The 19,079-nt window shown below is 49.7% G+C and overlaps 8 protein-coding genes across 8 annotated transcripts in view; 5 read left to right on the top strand and 3 right to left on the bottom strand.

Annotated features, from left to right (window-relative positions):
• UREG_03480 (uncharacterized protein) overlaps window positions 1-3,775 on the bottom strand; it is a gene marked incomplete at both ends in the record, with an annotated part of 5,144 nt that extends 1,369 nt beyond the window's left edge. Inside the window, 6 exon segments of the mRNA XM_002543917.1 lie at window positions 25-1,209; window positions 1,263-1,524; window positions 1,575-2,069; window positions 2,120-2,215; window positions 2,278-3,567; window positions 3,587-3,775. Coding sequence (XP_002543963.1) covers window positions 25-1,209; window positions 1,263-1,524; window positions 1,575-2,069; window positions 2,120-2,215; window positions 2,278-3,567; window positions 3,587-3,775 — 3,517 coding nt within the window.
• A 587-nt stretch (window positions 3,776-4,362) lies between these two features.
• On the top strand, window positions 4,363-5,522 carry UREG_03479 (mitochondrial 2-oxodicarboxylate carrier 1; the record flags this gene model as incomplete). The annotated part of the gene is made up of 3 exons (XM_002543916.1): window positions 4,363-4,434; window positions 4,664-4,743; window positions 4,811-5,522. The coding sequence occupies 3 exons, from the start codon at window positions 4,363-4,365 to the stop codon at window positions 5,520-5,522; spliced, it is 864 nt and encodes a 287-aa protein (XP_002543962.1).
• An 851-nt stretch (window positions 5,523-6,373) lies between these two features.
• Window positions 6,374-6,646, top strand: UREG_03478 (uncharacterized protein; the record flags this gene model as incomplete). The annotated part of the gene is made up of 1 exon (XM_002543915.1): window positions 6,374-6,646. The coding sequence occupies one exon, from the start codon at window positions 6,374-6,376 to the stop codon at window positions 6,644-6,646; it is 273 nt and encodes a 90-aa protein (XP_002543961.1).
• A 2,154-nt stretch (window positions 6,647-8,800) lies between these two features.
• On the bottom strand, window positions 8,801-10,417 carry UREG_03477 (uncharacterized protein; the record flags this gene model as incomplete). The annotated part of the gene is made up of 1 exon (XM_002543914.1): window positions 8,801-10,417. The coding sequence occupies one exon, from the start codon at window positions 10,415-10,417 to the stop codon at window positions 8,801-8,803; it is 1,617 nt and encodes a 538-aa protein (XP_002543960.1).
• Window positions 10,418-11,280: 863 nt separating this feature from the next.
• UREG_03476 (uncharacterized protein) lies at window positions 11,281-11,888 on the top strand (the record flags this gene model as incomplete). Its single annotated transcript, XM_002543913.1, has 2 exons — window positions 11,281-11,724; window positions 11,832-11,888. The coding sequence occupies 2 exons, from the start codon at window positions 11,281-11,283 to the stop codon at window positions 11,886-11,888; spliced, it is 501 nt and encodes a 166-aa protein (XP_002543959.1).
• Window positions 11,889-13,129: 1,241 nt separating this feature from the next.
• Window positions 13,130-13,483, top strand: UREG_03475 (uncharacterized protein; the record flags this gene model as incomplete). The annotated part of the gene is made up of 1 exon (XM_002543912.1): window positions 13,130-13,483. The coding sequence occupies one exon, from the start codon at window positions 13,130-13,132 to the stop codon at window positions 13,481-13,483; it is 354 nt and encodes a 117-aa protein (XP_002543958.1).
• Window positions 13,484-14,614: 1,131 nt separating this feature from the next.
• On the top strand, window positions 14,615-15,170 carry UREG_03474 (uncharacterized protein; the record flags this gene model as incomplete). Its single annotated transcript, XM_002543911.1, has 2 exons — window positions 14,615-14,834; window positions 15,040-15,170. The coding sequence occupies 2 exons, from the start codon at window positions 14,615-14,617 to the stop codon at window positions 15,168-15,170; spliced, it is 351 nt and encodes a 116-aa protein (XP_002543957.1).
• A 1,368-nt stretch (window positions 15,171-16,538) lies between these two features.
• Window positions 16,539-19,034, bottom strand: UREG_03473 (uncharacterized protein; the record flags this gene model as incomplete). Its single annotated transcript, XM_002543910.1, has 1 exon — window positions 16,539-19,034. The coding sequence occupies one exon, from the start codon at window positions 19,032-19,034 to the stop codon at window positions 16,539-16,541; it is 2,496 nt and encodes an 831-aa protein (XP_002543956.1).
• Between the last annotated feature and the right edge of the window lie 45 nt (window positions 19,035-19,079).

The raw sequence follows: 19,079 nt of genomic DNA, 5'->3' as shown, positions 1-19,079 counted from the left end.
CTCTGGATGGACTTTTGCAGGTACCCCAAGCGTCAGTTAGGGGAATTTTATCATCTCGAATTTTCAGAAGGATATTCTCGACGGCGGTATGAGTGTATGAGGTCAGCAGAACGCTTTTGCCCTGCGAGACAATGGCACGGATGATTTGAGCGATGGTGGTAGTTTTCCCAGTCCCAGGCATCCCAAGCACAAGGGCATAATCTTTCGCGCTCATAACCTTCTCAATGGCTTGTTTTTGGTCCACATTCAGGGTTGCTTGCGCGGAGGCTGATAGTTTCGGCACGGAAGACAGTGATTTGAATACCGGAGGCACACCCTCAACAATTAGCTCCCTCAGTCGGCTTGATCGGAGAGGTGTCTTGTCCATCATACAGACGAGGTTATTCCTGACGGTTGCCATGCCGTTACTAAATTCATCTTTATCAACTCGATATAACACAACGTCTTCCTCTGCCGCCAGGTAATCTGCACGTCCGCGATTGCCAACTTCCATGATTCCGGCATAAGACTGATTTCGAACAGGATCAAAACCCGGCATTCTCGTTCGAGCATTATGAAGCCTTCGGTCAACAGCCACGGTAAGTCTCTTGGAACTGGCTTGAACGAGGTAGCCGTTGGCGAGAGCAAAATGGCCTTTTTCGTCAGACACTACAATTGGATCTCCAACAGTGATTTGTGAGTCTGTAAAAGAGAAGCCAGGAGTCGCCTTGTGTTTCACGAACGTATATCGAAACCGATTGATCTTCGGCCCTTCTGGGTCCTCGAAAGCAGACTCTGGCTCTATCACAACTTTGCCGAAACACCGGCCAACGGCCTCTCGCTCATCGCTTAACATCGTCCAAAGCTCTCTGCGAAATTTCATTGTCTCCTTTTCCTCTTGGGTTAGTAGGAGGTCCCATTTCTTGAAGAATGCTTGATGCGAGGGACTAAGATGTCCGGCCAGTTCGACAAAGCTCTTTCCCATACCGCTTGTTTCTCCGTCGCCACTATCCATTAGCTTGTGATATACAAAACATGCAGATTTCGCATAACATTGGTTGCACATCCGAGGATTTTTCAGCATAGGAGGAAGATCTAGCCGCTCTCGAATGTATCCGGCTAGTCGATTGCGCTGTTGGATCATCTGCCGAATTTCGGCAGGAATAGCTCGAACACGATGAGTTTTGGAGACCTCCAAATAAAATAGTATTCCAAAGGTAACGTCAATGTCTATTGTTTGAAATTAGCATAGCCAATCGGGTCTCTTCTCACATTCAACGTACCATAACGGTCCGAGAGCAGCAAAGTATACAGCGCTGTTTGCGCCCTATGTGCCTCGTTGGTATTATTTCTCCCTGTCTTGAGTTCTAGTGGCACTGTGAGGGTCTTCTGTTCCGCTCCATCTTGCAGCACAACTTCGACAGTCGCATCGATGTTGCCTTTCAATCCATACATTGGTGACCAAACGTGCTCTTCCACCTCGAGAAGTTTGTCTATACATAATTTCGCTGTAGTTCCGTTTCTATCCTCAATGACGGACTCTGACTATAGGGCCATTAGGAAAGTGGGGAGATATTGGCACGAGCGATACTTACAGTCGGTTGATATCGAACGAAAACGTCCGCCCAAGCCTTCAACATCGGCATCTTAGCCTGCAAGTATGCTGCAGCCTCTGGTAGCTCGACTTGAATTTCATATAAGCTTTCCAAATACTTTGACAGCGTCTCGTCAATGACTTCTTTCAGCCAGGCAAAGTCCCATCTGTTAGCTTTCATGGCTTGTTGAAATATTTCGTGAAGGATATGTCCATAAACTTGGGGTTTTGAAGCTTCACTGGTAGCCTTGACGCGATCTTGAAGGACTGCTCGCCTTTGGCACGAAAAAGAATCAGCAACGACAGTGGCAGAGATGAGATGGTCGGGGTGGATGATGATCATGTTATTAGCATCATCCACTATGCATTGTCCGGCCGTATTGAACTCTCCGATGAGATGAAGATAAAAGCCCTTTTTGCAAGGCATATCAAACCACGATTCTCTAAGCGTGATGGCTCTATTCAGCTTCGTCTTTTCTTCCTGGACCAGCAATACCTTCCACAATGTTAGCAAAGGACAGAGATCTAGAAAACGTAACACTCTACCTTTTCAGCTTGCGGCCGGCCATTGCTTGTAATGTACGTGTTCTCGGCGCAGTCAAGAATGAGGTACCGTTGAATGGTCCGAGAGTGTTTGAAGTGCTTCAATAACTTTTAGCAATATATCTAAGGTAAAAGCCCTATGAATACAGGGGAAGACTAACTTTGCTAGAAGAAGCAGCAAATTCAGGATCCTTCCTCATGGCATCTTCAATTGCTTCCAGGTCAAAATCATCATCAAACTCATCATCGGATGCCAAATCAATAGCGACTTTTGTAACCATGTTTTGGTCATTCCTAGTTTCAGTTTTCGTAACAGTCTTCTCCGAGCCTGGAGTTTCCTGTCCGGAAACCTGCATCTGTTTGTTCCCGGCCGCTGTCCGCTGGGGAGACAGACTTTTGTCATACTGCGCCATAATTGCTTCGAGGCCATCATCGAATTCTTCGTCATCGTCTTCATTAAAGTCATTTATAGTTTGGAAGTCGTCTTCTTCAAAGGAGTGCTGTTTGGCAGCAGTCGGTGCTAAAGTTGGAACATGGTCGATTGCTGCCGGTGAATTTTTAGATAAAGGGAAAAGTTTCTTAGGCGATACAACCGCAAGCTCCAGGAAATCACGGTCTAAATCTTCGTCGCCGAATTCGGATGGTGTTCCATTCGAGTCAGGTTGTTCTTGGTGTTCGCCGGTTCCGTCGTTCCCCGCTGTTTGGCCGTCATAACAGGGAGCCGGTGCAGGCTTGGAAGGGGTTTCAATCAGCTGGTCTTTATCAGGTTGTTTCGGCGGTGACGCAGCGTTGCATTCATCCATACCATCGGATCGATCGGGCAGTGGAGAGGAGCTAGATGGAGCATCCGGATCGTCCTTGGGGTATTTTGACAGCGTCTCCTGGATTTTCTCAACTAAAAGGCTGATTTTCGACGACTTCGGCCTATCTGATGCCAAAAACGACGAGCGCGAACGGGAAAATCCATCCCGGATAATGTCTGTTCGTTGCTGATCGTAGTCAATTCTCCGTCGTTTGTTGTTAGAGACTGGCCAGTCAATATTGCAGCTACTGGCACGTCTTAATCCTGACCCATCTCGAGCGGCCCGGGGCAGGGGTGCAGGCGTGTGCGGTGATGATCCGAGTTGTGAAAGATGAAAGTTGGAGGGTTCAGCGCCTGGTATTCCATTGCCTTTGGCAACATACTTGTTCCAAAGATCAGCGGCGATATCATGTTGAGGCGTCTTCATGATGGGTGGGACAGCTTGCAAATCGACTGGCATATCTCTGTGCAAGGGAGATCTCGTAGGCGACGAGCTATGGTTTCGTTTCTTGCAGCGGCGGGCCGACGATCGCGGCATATTCTTCTTCGAGGACGGGTTTCGATGGTCCCAGTAAACGTGATCTTCCGGGGTAGGAACTTTCCCGGCTGCCTTGCTAAAGGCATCTTCGGTATTGCTAATTAGGTCTGTCTTTTTTTATTCTATGGACGGGAGTTTGGGGGTAATTGGAGTCGTGCTTGGTCTCTGGGGCTTCAGGATGGCCATTTTCCTTGTTCGTCTCTAAAGTGCCCGTGTCGCAATCCGCGGCAGACATTCGGGAAAGCGGGTTATTGATATAGCGAAACGAATTCAGTTTCGACTTGGAAGCAGCGGAGATGACAGCAGGCTCGTCGAACATGACAACTCGAGTCTGCCTGCTGTTCACATTATCGCCCGCTCGATCTTCGCTCTTCGACGCGTCTCGACGGACAAACGCGTCGGGCGTTAGTTTAGTGGGTTATGTAAGCGAAATCACTTGAATCACGTGACTTTTATCGTTTGATGACATAATACTATATATCGCTCTCACGGCGCAGGGGGCTATGCTGCTATGCTGGGGCAGATCGAGGAAGGGGAGTCGAATGTCGTGCTGAAGCGGTTGACGAGGCCATATCGATCGCCTTCCGCAGGCCGGAGTTCCGTGAGCCCTGTCTCGTATGTAGTCGATGGTTTGGTTCCTGAATCGCGATCGCGGAGGCGGAAAAGTCTAACTGGCCGCTTTTCTTACCGAACATTTTCTCCACCGCAACTGTAATTCCCGCCTTCAACTCACTCACTCTCCCCGCGCTCTCTTTTCCACAGCGTTTCTGCACTCTTTACTGTTGCGCCCGGTCAATTGGGATAGCATTCCTTTCATCCATCTTTCTTTTGGAGTTTTCAGGGTCCGAGACTTGCATCTGCCGTCATCCTTGGTTTGTTCGTCCGCTCACGCGCAACCCCACAAAAATGTCGCAAGAGAAGAAGCCTTTGCCGTTTGCATACCAGTTTGCTGCTGGTGCAGTTGCTGGTGTTTCTGAAGTATGTGCATCCAGAGTTGAAGTGTACTTGGTGATGCTGACAGTTTTCTACTGTAGATTCTCGTGATGTGGGACAACCCCATGCCCAGGACCTGCTACACAGTTTCACGGTAAAGGGAGTGTATGCTTACTCTATGGACCAGGTACCCTCTTGATGTGGTGAAAACAAGAGTGTGAGTGGTTGGAGCCCTGTTGTCTTCCATGACTTACTGACACGCCTCTCCAGCCAGCTCCAACAAGGTGCCGGGACCGGAGCCGAAGCTTACAATGGAATGATCGATTGCTTTCAAAAGATCATCAAAAATGAAGGGTATGATAACTCTCTGCACTGAACATCCCACGAGCTAGCCAAATCTAATGTCGTGGTATGCAATCAGATTTTCGCGGCTCTACCGAGGAATTACCGCGCCTATCCTTATGGAAGCGCCCAAGCGTGCCACCAAATTTGCCGCCAACGATAGCTGGGGTGCATTTTACCGATCGCTATTTGGAATGGAAAAGACCAACCAGCCTTTGGCCATCCTCACTGGTGCCACCGCAGGTGCAACCGAGTCCTTCGTCGTCGTCCCCTTTGAGCTCGTCAAGATTCGCCTCCAGGACCGGAATTCTGCTGGGAAATATAACGGCATGATGGACGTGGTACGGAAGATCGTTCAGCAGGAAGGACCGCTCGCATTGTACAATGGCCTTGAATCTACTCTGTGGCGTCACATCCTCTGGAATGCCGGCTATTTCGGGTCAATCTTCCAGATTCGTGCGCAGCTTCCCAAGGCTGAACCGGGGAACAAGACTCAGCAAATGCGCAACGATATCATTGCCGGTACCGTTGGCGGAACCATCGGTACTATTGTAAACACCCCAATGGACGTCGTCAAATCGCGCATTCAAAACAGCCCAAGGGTCGCTGGTCAAACTCCCAAGTATAACTGGGCCTGGCCGGCTTTGGGAACCGTCATGAAGGAAGAGGGCTTTTCCGCCTTGTACAAGGGCTTTACCCCCAAGGTCTTGAGATTGGGCCCTGGTGGCGGTATTTTGTTGGTTGTGTTCACTGGCGTAACGGATTTCTTCCGGAAGATGAGGGGAGAGTAAATTGCCGTTCGGTCAATCACTTTTTTCGCGTTTCGACCAATATACCAACATAACGTCGGGAGTGGCAGAGATCTAAAATGAGCGCGCGCACGCCAGAGGGGTTCTTGACGGTTTTCAACTGCGCCCTTTCGCTTTTGAGCATTTTGGAAGCGGCTGCCATTGTCTTTCCTTTCCGCCGAATCAGAGGATAATGAGGCTGTCCGAGCTGCTGAACAACCTCCCGCACTTTCAGTTGGGGCGTTTCTCGCGATTTCATTCCCTTTCCAACGAGTTGCCAAAATTAGATTAGATACCAGGGGTTAAGTTCTCTACGTACCGGATAGAATCCTGCTTTTTCTTTGGAGCATGCATCAGTTAAATGTGTCTTGATACATACCTTCTTTGCGCAAATAGACGAGGGTCCAGTTTGATGAGACTTGAATTCAAAACTCTTATCTGTTAAACACCTGAACTGAGTAGCGCGATTCTATCACAGTTTTCAAAAGTCCTTCTCGTCAAGTGAACCAGCTGGTTTCAAGGATTGGGCCCGATGAGAATATGTTAAAGAACAGTCGATTAGCAAGATCCCTGACTATGCGGAGGAATAAATCTGTATTTGTACTTTGTATCTTAGTTTCGGCGACAATCGGCGCCCCCTATACACCTAGTTAATTGATCTCCTCCAGGATCTGGACGACATGAAAATCTATGGCAAAACGCTTTTGTGCACTCAGCATGCAGTTCGAGAGGAAAAGGGAGTTGGGTTCGGGGTGCCACAATGATAAGAGGATGTTGAAGCAGTAACACTCTCTTCCAGGCGGGATCGATACAATACGAAGCCCAAGCGGACGGGGTCTTTGGTACGTGCAACCATGGCCCCCATCTCCCCCCCAAACACCCTTGCCTACCCGTCGCCCTTTGGAAGAGAAAAGGGCAAGAAAAAGAGAAAAAAATGGCATCCCTTAACGAAAAAGAAGGTTGCGGGAGTCCCAAGCGCAACCTTCCCCCTCCACCAAGCTTATTATTACTCCACATTCGCTTTGCAAAGGCTGCTCTTCTTCCCCCGCTCTGTTAGTCGTAAAGAACTCTCCAGGCAGCATCGCTTATGCTACCTAGCACGACCTATCAAGGAATGGGCTGGCTGATAATTGATCCTGCCGAGCTTTTGATACCAATCAACCGTGCGCTGAGAAGGTTGAGCTCAGATCGAAGTTGGATCTCTGTTTCTTCTCCGCGGCATCGTCAAGATCAAAAAGCGCAGAGCAAGTTCAACAACTCCTCTTCCGTCATGCCGGTTTTTAACTCGGCTAGGTCTTCTTAGCTTCAGTCTCCGTAGACTAATAGTTTAGTAGTGGACAGGCTCATCTCTCCAATCCACCGCATGCACCAGATATCAAAACAACAAAGCGGCCCGCCTCCTCCATGACGTCACCGGCGTTTTGGCCCTTCAACTCCTTTTGTACTGTATCTCTATTGATGCAAAGGATTAGCTGCCTCGGAAGAACACCAAACGACGCCCGGTGGTCTTTTTATTCCCAAGTGCTCATTAAGTGCATGCAATGAATAAGTCTACAATCATGAATCGCCAGCCACAACTATCATCTGTCTGCTTGGCGGAAACTCCGAGGAGAAATAATGTGTTGTTCCTGACTCAATGGGTGCTGTACAAGGCAATCGGGCATGTTGACCTCGAACCTTGCCAGTCAAGTAGAGATTGATGTCTATGGGCAATTGACGCACGCATTGACTGGCAGCACAGCTCGCGAATATTCTCTCAAAACAACCGTCCAGGGCGTTCTGCACCGTAGCATATTCTGATAGTCGATACCCCGCATGTTACGAGGCTTGTCACCGGCAAAGACAGGTTCCAATAGACGGAGATAAGCGGGTTATGTATGCATTGATTTGCCTCTAGTTAAGCTTGAGTTGGTCAAACTAGTTTTCTTTTTCTTTTATTATCTCTCAAACTGAAACATTCCTCAATAACAGTTCTCATTTTCGGGGAAGTGGTTAAAAATACCTCCAGAAGGAGATACGAAGTGCTCATCGCTTCCTCGATGTAACTTCTCGCTGCACCATTTTCCTCATGGCCCAGACTCGAACCTCTCAATTGGATTGACTTTTCCTGTTCGTTGTCCTTCTGTGCAACTCACAACAGGCAAAAAAGCAAAAAAGCCCAAAAAGAAAAAAGAAAAAAGAAAAACAGAAAACAGAGAAAAGAACAGAAAACAAATCACCCAAAAATGCGGTCATCGATGTTGGGTGCCAAGAAATCCGGATGAGTCATCGCTTACTTTCACCACGAGACGGGTATGGAACAGTACATTACAAAACCCGGGAGTTGGTTTCGAAGCTCCTGAAATTACCAAGGCACTTCTCAAAGACGATCAGTGGCTGCACCATGTAACAGACTGCATTTGGAAGCCATCATATAAGAGTAATACACCACTAGAGTACCGGGAGAAGAGAAGCTATCATTAGGCGGTTGGATGGTGCAACGAAGCCAAGCAAACAGAGAAAAGCAAAAAGAGTAACTATGTAAAAGAGAAGCCCATAAAACATGGATATTGTCGGAGATGTCATTCAAGTCATTATCATACCTCATTGAGCCCCCTGACTAGGCGTCCCAGTCGGGTCTCGAATCGACCAAAGCAGCTTCCATGGCAAACAAATAACTCAGACGTGTGTCTCAGCAAAAACAAAGCCCCAGGCGTAACCTGCAGCAGCTGATGCTTTGTCTGCAAATCTGCCGAAACAATCGCATTGGAATGATCTGCAGGAGTCGCACCAACACATCGGAATCAAGGTCAACCAAGGAAGAGAAGCGGCATAACAACAACATAGGTATCAGCAGTCATTATGAAATGTCATGTCAGATATGATAAGAGGGTAAATGGTGAATCAAAACAGACAAAGTGCAACCTAGAGGAGTAACATGGACAGCGGTCATTATCTTAGCCTGAAGATCAAATTTGAACAATGATTAAGGAAGAAAAACACCCGCCTGGTCTTAATCAAAACAACAGCAAATTATGTCTCAATAATCAAAGGGGGGGGGAAATAATATGAGGATGCTCAACGAGATCAAAGCTATGTGAAAAAGCAAAAAGCAGTCAGAGATATCGAGAAGGAAAATAGCAGAGGATTAAATAGTGTGTAACAGGGTTACCTTCAAACGATCAGACTATGCCAGTGTCAACGCCTCGAAAACCCCACTGTTCCGCTCTGAAAGCGACGCCACCGATGCAGCTTTCTGTCGAATCCGAAAAAAATAAAAATCACCGTTTGGGGTTTTGTGGTCAATTCATATCCATCGAGTATTCGTCCTCTTCTTTGAAACTCATACCCGCATGTCCGGACGTGTTCCAGAATTGTGCTTGGCCGCTCCCGCCGCTAGTGTTGCCGCTTCCACCATTGGGAAATCCGGGGCTGAGGCTCTGCGAATTCAACCCTTGACGTTGGAGTGGCTCACCAGCGATATTAGTGTGCTTGGGAACCCGAAGTCCAGATCCTGGAGCGCGACTGTAGGCAAATGTATTCGCATTGTTCTTCTCCATGGCATCAAGTAGCTCTGTCCGCATCCGCTTGTCTTCTTCCGTTTGCTCAAAAGGCCACGTTCCACCCAAGGAGGTGATCAATTCCGCCAGCTGATCTTCTTGCTCCAGCTTACGATGTAGCGACCACATGAGATCCCTGGTCCAGCCAACCGCTCCATTTAGTATATCACCCTTGTTTGGACCCTTTTCCTTTTCTTCGATTGGTAGTCCCATTGTGATGTTACCACTTGTCGCCCGTCGTCCACAGCCACCTGCAAGAAGAGAAGTCGCGGCACTGGTTGGGCTTATTCCCGACCCGCCCACAGTGCCAGAGAGTGACGAGTTATTAAGGAGCTGCTTTCGTATTTTTTCGTCCTCCAAACGATGTTGCGGGACAAGATGGGAAAGATCTTGAATTCTCTCGTTGATGTTGTCGCGCCTGCGTCGCTCTACTAGGTTATGTGATTGGCGGCGACGCTTTCTTTTTGCCTCTTGGGACTCCAGAGCCTGTTGGGCGCTGCTATGATGCCCGACTTTGGTGGGGAGAGAAGCGTGTTTCCCAGATTTGAGGATCTCCGAAATTCCAAGGTGCTGGGACGGGTGGCCGGGGGAAGAGATTGGAGATTCTATCAAGGAATGTGCACTGCCTGGTGTGCCATCCCACTGGTTTGCCATGTTCTTCTGGTGTTGGGTCTGCAGTGGTACGGCCCTTATCGGTTGCGACGGGAAACTACCTGACTCGGGCGTGGCAATGTTCAGGCCAGCCATGGCTGAAGTCTTGGGCGACATCGGGCTCCGTGGGTCCACGGAATTCCTGTCAATTTGGAAGCCTGCTCGCGATTTTCCAGCAAGGTAATTCTGATCGAACTGCACGTTTGCGCCGTTCATATGCGGCGACGCATCTTGTGGGGTGTGCTGCTGTATTGGCCGAAACTGGTCATAGCCGAAACCGCCACGGATAAAAGGACTGTTAATAGGGCCGCCATCTGGAGTACTAGAGTAGATATGCGACATTTGGCCTTGGTGGCTCATGGAAATACCAGTGTGCTGCGGCTGGTCAGAGGTCAAGTTGAAGGGCCCATCGCGTAGCGTGTTTTGTCCATTGATTTCCAAGTTGAGCAATTCTTCAGTATCAATTCCAGAGTTGCCGTGGTTAAAACTCGATGACAGGTTCTGCGGTGAACTGAAAGGATTCGACATGAAGCCGCCATTGTGCATGAGAAGTTCGGAAGGATCAATGCCATCATTCGTTCCAGAATTGCCGAATTGGTTGCTAAACGACGGGCTGGGCATTCCATATGTAGAATTGGACATCATGAAATGGCTCGAATTGTTCAGTTGGTCGTCTGGTTCTGTTTTAATAAAAGTCGCTTCCGCCATCCTTTTCAGTTTATCGTCAGAATATAAGCGATGATCAGTTGGCCGATCGCTTCTATTGCCTTGGACTAATATATGTCTCGCAGTGACAAATATTGGCGGATGTGTCGGAGTTCAATAGGGAAGCTGAGAAAGAATGGAGGTCTGGCCCAAGCTAATTGTTCACAAGAAGTTAGCAGGCAGTCCGAAGAAAACGTGGGGTCGACAACAAAGTTGCAAATGACGACTTCGAGTGTTACATAGTGTCTAAGCAAGAACAGCCTCGGTGGCTAAATGTAGCAATGCTACAGCAGCCCATACTGTGCAACATTCACGTTCAAGGGCTCGGAGGGTAAGGCTGGGATGCGCCCGACATTGGTGGGACACTCGAGAAGAAGGCAGAAATGAAATATCACGTACTTTGCGAGAAAGAAACTGAGCACGTCGTCGCAGCGAATAGCGGAGTGAGTCGGCAGGCTCAATCCTGCGGCTCAACCTTGCTAAAGCGAGAGGCCGTGCCAAGGCGAGCACGACTCGTTCAAAGACCGAGGGCTTGAATAGCCTTGAGGCTCCAAGCAAGGCTTATCGCTGAATGATTGTGGAATTCGATAAGTTAAGGTGAATCAATCGGCTGGTGACTGAATGTCGAGGTTATTGCAGCTCGTTCGCAGGCCACTATTGAGGAGTGTCAGAACTATTAGCGGTGTTGAGAACCAAGATGGATAGGCTAATGAAGAATCGTCGAGCTCCTTGCAAAGATCGGGCTGGCGGATGGGGGCGGATACTGAGTTATTGAGCGAGAATCTCCGTCCGCATTACGAGCAAAGGCTGTTCTGGCGCTTCAAGTCCAGGTCGAAGGAAGATTGAATTGGCGAGGACAGTGATAAATGGATGTTGGGAGGAGGCCACACTTTGAACGCGAGACAGACGCCGGCAGAAAAGAGTGGCGGTGGGCGACGGCGGTATGGTTTGGTATGGTCTGGTACGGGGGTGTGACGGTACGCCGCGTACGGTCCTGGACCTGTTCGACGAGTGTTTCGCGATCTCTGCTTCAACCAAGGAATACCAAGTGTGGAAGCGAAAGTCCATTCCTGGGTGGATTTGAAGAGAAGCTGAAGGGACAGCCAGAATGGCCTAGCAATGGTTGTAGGGAAAGGCGCAAGAGGCGATGCCAGGATGGTGATATTTATCCGGTTCAAATTAAAGAAACCAATTATACTGACCAGATGGCTTTCATATATCTTCAATGTTGTAATAAGTTGCAGGCGCATACTCCATTAAGAGGAGAAGAGCACTTTGAAAAGAGTATGGCGATGGTTAGGCTCGAAGCGGTGTGTACGAGATGGGGGAGACCAGAAGCGGGGTTGGGAGGAGAAGAGGGGGTTTCTGTTAGATCGAAGTTGATTGGGAAGAGGTTTCTGATGCTGATGCTTGACAGAGAGAGATCTCGAATCAAATGACAAGACTACCCGAGAAGGCGACGGCACAATATTAAGTGGTACCTGCGCTTGTGAGTACAAACAGGGAGTCGACGGAATGAACTAATGACCGCGAGAGGTGACTTGGAATTTAGCCGCAGCGACGAATCATGCAGAAAAGGCACCCGGAACGAGCTTTTCAACCAGGGAGTTTAAGCAAGGGGGTTTTCCACTCGGGGCGAGCGACGGGGCATTTATGGACTACAGAGACGGCCTCCTGCATCTCTAATTTGATATGTGATGACGAGAGTCATGCAGCTCGGGCTGATCATCCAGTCCACGCGGTTAGTGCTGACGACCTTTTTTAGTCTCCAGTTGAACGACTACAATGGAGCACCCAAAATAGATCCCATTTGAAGTGTGTGTGTGTGTGTGTGTGTGTGTGTGTGTGTGTGGTGGACGGCATATAAATTTTGATAAAATAAGGACAAAACCTGTTTTTTTTTGCTCTCAATAATCCCCCCAGGTGGGACGGTCAAGGAGAGAGGAAGAAGCAATACTTTGCGCCCGGGTGGACTATACACTGACCACAGGCCTGAGAAGCCGCAAAATGCATTAGCGAGACCTCCCTCAGCCAAGTTCCCAGTGCAAGGGGGCAATGTGACTGCCTGTGAGGCGTCCTTAAAAGTTGGCAGAGAGTGAGGAACAGAAAAGCTTAATGAAGGCGCGGTCATCCCCAGGGCTAAATACAGGCGAAAGGGGGAAGCTTGAGCATTCCGTGACCGGCCACTTATTTTGCCTGGGGGGTGGCCCGAGGCGTGATGGTGGGATGATTCAGATGCCACAGACCCAATAATGTGATCAAGCACTCGGGGCGCTGCGGGAAACCCTGAGGCAGAAAATGTCCCACCTCTCCCTCCAACCAGACGCACATGAGAGACCATCTGTCTAGATCTCGAAGACTCGATGTGCGATCGTGACTCAGAAGCAGGAACCTGGAGTGCTGGAGCTTGGGAAAGATATGCTCGGGGAAACAGGGTTGTTTTCCAAGCCCATGCCGCTTGATATCTTAAAATGATCGACACATGGAGTCGACGGGATTGCTCCGGGAACATGGGTTAGGCGTGAAGAAGAGCGATGCAACAATACCACATCCCGAGTGCTCGTGGAACGCGTGAGGGGGTATAAGAGTGCGTTATTCTAGCGCTATACTGCCTAGATCAACCGCCAGAGGCAGATTCATATCACCACGCAAGTCAAGTCAGAAAACATATATTTGCAACCACCCCCCCGCCGGCAAGATCGCCTTGTATGGACCATGGATCTCCCTTGCACCCCGTTCCGCGCGCCGAACGCGAACCTTGGGCTGTCCCGGCTTGGTGAGGTTCGTTGTCTGATCATCAGAAACCACACACAAGCGGGAGGAAGAGCAGATAAGACACCATCAGCCGTCTGGATCCCAAGTCGAATCGGCGTAACGGAGAAACGGTACTTTCACAATGCGTACATGTATGAACCTCCTTGCGAAGATGTCTTGAGTCGTTGCTTGACGCCAGGCTCCTACGAAACAAGAGCCAACATGTTTCACAAGGGAGGCTGGGGTCCCAAACATAGCCTCGATGCCACACCAAGTGCACAGCCCATAGCAAATCAATCTGATGCCCGTGTGTAGCTCTTCTCAAGCACTCTACATGTCAACAGCGTTTATGCACCATGAGATAAACGACTCGATACAGAGGACGGAGTAGTAACGGAGTAATCAGTTACAGCGGTACCGATACCAATGGGTCTAGTCCAGATTGGGCTAAGCGTTGCTATCTGGTCTGTGCGCAACCTTAATTCATTCCTAGCTGTATTCACTGGTGTAACGGAGTTACCGCTAGTATGCATGCGGAGAAGCTTTCCGTCGCCAAGCCACAATTGGCTGACTAAGCCGGCGCGAGATCCAACATCCAGCATCTAGTTATCAGGCGGCATCATTCTTCAATGCCATTGCCTACGAGCCTGCAACCCGTCCTGGAGCAGCGTGAATAATCTAGTCTCTTGGATTGGTAAGCCTTACAGTAAGATAACATCTCGTTCAGGTGCATTGAGCGCAGAATTGTGTGGGAGCGCATTTTTCAAGAGTGTTCATCCTCTCCTCCCAGGTTTGATATTCCACCCCCATCCGCGCCGAGCAACCGTGAAGGCTAACCACGATCATCTGACACAGATCCCCTACGTCCATCCTGTCTATCCAAACGAAGTGGTTGCAGAACTTGACCTCGGGGTTTCGCGCCGGTCTTCTTGTTGCAGCCCTAAGCCGACCCCCGCCCTGCTCGCCCACCCACTCGCTGGCTGGATCAGTCGCAGACCGCGCACACTGTCACCACCAGCGCTTCCTGAAGGCTCCTCGCAACTGAAAGAATTATATCCCCTCCGGCGTTGGTGACGTCAGAGCCGAGAAGAGAGCGAGACAGGGAGAGCTCAAGACCTTCGAGTCCAATCACCGACTCGGGATCTTGTGAACTGAAGCCTCGTGGCCCCGAATCATCTGACTTGTGATTCCACACCCCTTGAGTCGCTGCATATCATCTGCTTCTAGCCTCGCAAAAGAGCTCCCCTGCGACTCAACACTGAGGCCCGGCCGTTAGCTTCCGTGGGATTCTGCAAGAAGGTGCATCCGCGGTGCTAGCCCGACACCCCCCTCCTCCAGTCAGCACTCGGAAAACCAGTCCGCGACTTCGTCACAACCACCCAGCCGGATCGCGCGAGGATTGGAGCTTCCCTGAATAGCCAACGGAGGCGCAACGCATTCTGCACTATGGCGTCGGCGTCCTTTCGCGACTCTATGAATTCTCTGGGCTGGTCCCGGCGCCCGCCAGAGCCACCGGCCACCAACGGGTCGGCCTCAACTCCTGTACTTTCGACACTACAATCGCTAAACCCATTCGCGAGCCGTGGCTATGTCCAGCTACCCGAAGGCTCCTCTGCGCCGTTACCAGCTCCCACAAGGCGCGAGGAGGAGGAGGGGTGGTTTGCTTGTGAGTCTCGTGACACCCCCCCCCTTTCCTATCCTATAATCGACGTGCTTGATGACGGGCTCCGGGTGATGCCCCGTCAGTTCCTGCGTCTGTCCAAGTTTCACGAGCTTGTTTGCCCATGCTTGCGCGACATATCGAGGCGGTGCTGTTTCTCAAAATCCTCATTGGGTGTATTCGCCCCTTACTAACTTTTTGTCGTCTGTAGTGAGTCGATGGGACCGCATGCTAATCTTTGCGGGATTCAATATTGGCGCCCTTGTCTGCTTTGCGATTTGCATGTGTTTTATCATCTTTCCTGCGTTGATGTTCGTTCCACGGAAATTCGCCATTCTGTAAGTACCCCCCCTTGCATGTTGTATGATGCTGCCTCTGAATTTCAGTCATCACGTCTGCCTTGCTGTTTTGATTCTCATGGTTATGGTTGAATCACCCTTGCTGAGTACCGAAGCTCCTTTCGGGGGTGCGAGCACTGATGAATTGTGGCGCATTGGATTGCATGTACTCTGTGCTTAGCCACGCAGCCATGGGGTATACCGGCCAGGTTTCTCCGGCCTAGGTATCTCTCGATCGCCGTTTGTGTCTCTGGGCTTCCATCCTTGCACAACGCGTTTGTGTATTACGTTTCTCCAGGCCGTGTCAAAAAGGGTCCCACTAACAAAAAAACAAATGCAGATGGTCAATCGGCTCCGTTTTGTTTCTGGCCTCCTGGGCAGTCCTCCTGGGGCCAATGACATATTTCAAACACCTTCTGTCCGGCCCCCGGCTTCCATTCACAGCGGGCGTACTTTTCGTCTATCGCGCTCACACTGTTTTTTGCTGTTGGTGTAAGTGGGCCCCCTTTCCCTCCATTTCTGTAACTGTTGCACTACCTTTTGCCGTCCTCCCTGATCCATTCCAACCCTCGCCCTCATGTGTTACTTTCACGTGTCCCCTGTCTTATCAAACATTCCCTGATGACGTCACCGCGTGTTCCGCGTTTGCGGCGTCGATTCTTTGCGTTCAGCTTCCATTGATCGCCTAGCGAGGCATTTGATAGCCTTGGAGGCTCGCATTCTCATGCGCCATTCCTCGACCTTTTTTTTTTTTTTCCTTTTGATATTTATGACTCACTGACACGCGCTTCTAGCTCCATTCCACCCTCCTCACTCTCATATCGGCGATCTTCCAGCTCGTCGCCCTAGTATGGTACCTTGTCAGCTACTTTCCGATGGGCACCACTGGCTTGAGACTTGCCGCTCGTGTAGGAACTGGAAGAGTGGCAGCTTGGATGAACGATTAGTTGTACATTTAATTATTATACCCGTCTTACTATATTTTAGCGTTTTAGAATGCGAATATTTATCAGCTCTTGACGATGAATGGACTGGTGCCAAATCTGCTCGCGTTACCCAGCCTCTCGTGTTGGGGCGTAGCAAGCTTGTGATGAGAATTATCAATATCATGAGGTTTTATTGAGCCTCAAAGGAAGTACTTCTATTTCCCACACTTGAGGATACTTGGACCTGGGATAAGCCCAAATGCATCAAGGGATAATCGTAACAAGGGAACTTTATACAGTCCTCCTCATCTACCCGAATGTACACCCTTGCTTTTCAGTTGAAAAGGGAGAAATGAGGAATTAACACATGGCTCCCCGCACAAGAAAGATTCAAAGCTCCTTTTTTTTTTACTTTTCCATCCATACTCGCAGTCCTCCCATCAAAATCAACTCAACACCACTCCCACCGTCCCATCCAACACCTGCATCGAACCAATCTCAGCTTCCATAATTCCCGTCCCCTCATTTGCCCCATGCTCCATGTAGACTTTCAACAAGTCGTTACTCTCCTTCGGCTTGACGTTGGGCGCGACAGTTCCGACGGTGACATGTGCAATCGCATTGGCACACGCCCACGAATCCATGTCCGTCGGGATATCTGAATTGAGCGGCTCCTGGTGGTCGACCGGCATGATCCGCGCGACAAAGGCCATGATCCTGTCATTCCAGACTAGGCGCTCAAGGCGGACGCGCGCCGCGCCAAGGGGAGGGTTTTGCCGTCTTGCATTGCCATCGGGATTTTGGAGCTGTTTGTCCAGGGCTTTTTTGTAGAGCTCTTTGTATTGCTCCCAGATATTTGACTGTTCTGTGCTGCTGGCCCTGTGTATTAATGTGACGTGGAAGGAGGGCTGGATGCGGCGGGAGTTTTTGAGGTGGTTATATAGTTTGGATTTTTCGGCTGGTGTGCTAGGGGGGAAGAGAGATGCGACGAGGTTGTTTACTGTTGAGTGCGGAAGGGATATACGGAAGTATTCAATCTTTTTGAGGAGATTACTAACCGGTTTCCCGCCTATGGTATTCTGTTGATGTTGAACCTCGTGGCTTGGACCTTGCTGTGGGCCTCGATTCCTCGAGCCGCCAAAGCTCAGGTCGTGCTTAAGATCGACAGCATAATTCTTTATAGCTGCCTCAATAGCCTCATCAAGCTCAGAGGCGGACGGCTTAGGTCTGTCAAATAGTCTTGGGTATATGTTGTAAAGGGCGGAGACTACCGTGTCAAGATTTTCTCGCGAAGACAATGCGATATCCAGGTCAATCACCTCATCGAAGTTGATATCTGGCTCATGGTCGGGATCCACAGCCTCAAAGCGGTTAAGAAATCCTTCCATAATCCCTATGATTTCGTCTGGAGATTTGCTCCCAGCACGAATTGTCTGATGATTATCCCCTCGCTCAAGCACTCGTTGACGGGTCACTTTCCTGATGGTAGATATCAACCTGCCTTTAGGCTCGTGGACATAATGGAGAGCGACAAAACGGGCTTCGGGCACTATTGAGCGAACATCGTCAATAATTTGTCTTCTTTCCCGCTTCTGATGATTGTTGCGATCTGCAATGACGGCCTTGTGGTCAAGCAGTGAACGACGGATTCCTTGAGCGAATTTTTTTGGGCGTTCTTTTCCCTGAATGTTATCATTTTGAATGTGACCCCAGCCAAATAGGCGCGCAAGTGCAAGCGCAACGGTCGTCTTTCCACAGCCAATAGAAGCCACTGGGACAAGGACAATGTTCTGTGAAGTGGGAGGCGCAACGTCTCCTTCAGCGGCTTCCATGGCTATTATTTCTGAGCCTTTCAGGCCTCTTTCTTTGAGAAAACCTTCCCTCATCGCAATTATTCCATGGTTATGGGCATAAAGCTTTCCAATCTCCGGGTCCCTTTGCAGCTGCCTCCGGGCGTATTGCAAATACTCTTCAGTGATTTTCACATGTTTTCTATATCTGGGCGCTCTTCCTGCAATAACCGCTTTGGTGCACTCACGCCATTGCCGGTACATGAGATATGGCTCCTCGAACTTGTATTTGAAGAACCAGTCAACATAAGGGCCCGATTGAGCTTCACGGGACTTGCAGCGGATCACAAAGCCTTCAGTATCTCTTCCATCCCATGAGCCAGTCTCTGCGCATTGTTCTAAGAAAGTTCGAACCTCCGAAAGATCATTTTTTATCACAAACTCGGCTCTTTTGAATCCCCACTTGTCAGCAAATTGATGCACTTCCGCGCTAGAAAGGGTGGCAAAGAAGGGCACGTTGTAGTTTATGCCATGGAGATAGATTCCAGCGGCATCCTCGCCGTACTCTAGAACATGTTCCTCAAATTGATCATCACACAACTCCCCTACTGCCGTGGCGTTCATTCTTCGCAGCTCCAATGCCAGTTCTCGTTCAGTTTTTCCGACAGATTCGACATGCCTCCTCACCCATTTCTCTCCTGCAATGGCGTGACTGAGGTCAGCATCCTGCCTTGCACCAGTAGAGTGCTTACTGCACACTAGCAGTGTGCCGTCCTCGAGACCCGACATGAATATGATGCAGCCATTCTCCTTGACGCTCAGTTCATATGGCCCAATGGTATTCTTTTGGATATTTTCCCATTTGGTCGAATTCACTTCATCGACATTGAAAAACTTGTCGTATCCACGAATGGCGATTTCGTTAGCACCCTTTCTGGTTTTGGTGGTGAAGAGGCCGCGCGCGTAGGTTGGAAGGTCATCCCGCTTGTAGTCCCAGTCGCGAAACTTCCACGAGTCAACCGTGATGTCCGATCCTGCCACGGGGAATGTTGACTTTTTGCATGCGAATTTCTTTCCGCCGGACTTTGGGCCTTGAGCTGTCTTTAAAGCGTGGACCAGCTGAGTCACTTCGGAGGGATCTTGCTGCACCATGGTTGCGAAGGTGTTAGACTAGTAGGAAGGATGTAGGTGATGCTG

Source organism: Uncinocarpus reesii, genomic scaffold, assembly GCF_000003515.1.
Source record: "Uncinocarpus reesii 1704 scaffold_2 genomic scaffold, whole genome shotgun sequence".
NCBI classification, from domain to species: Eukaryota; Fungi; Ascomycota; class Eurotiomycetes; order Onygenales; family Onygenaceae; genus Uncinocarpus; species Uncinocarpus reesii.
This window is presented reverse-complemented; position numbering and strand designations above follow the sequence as displayed.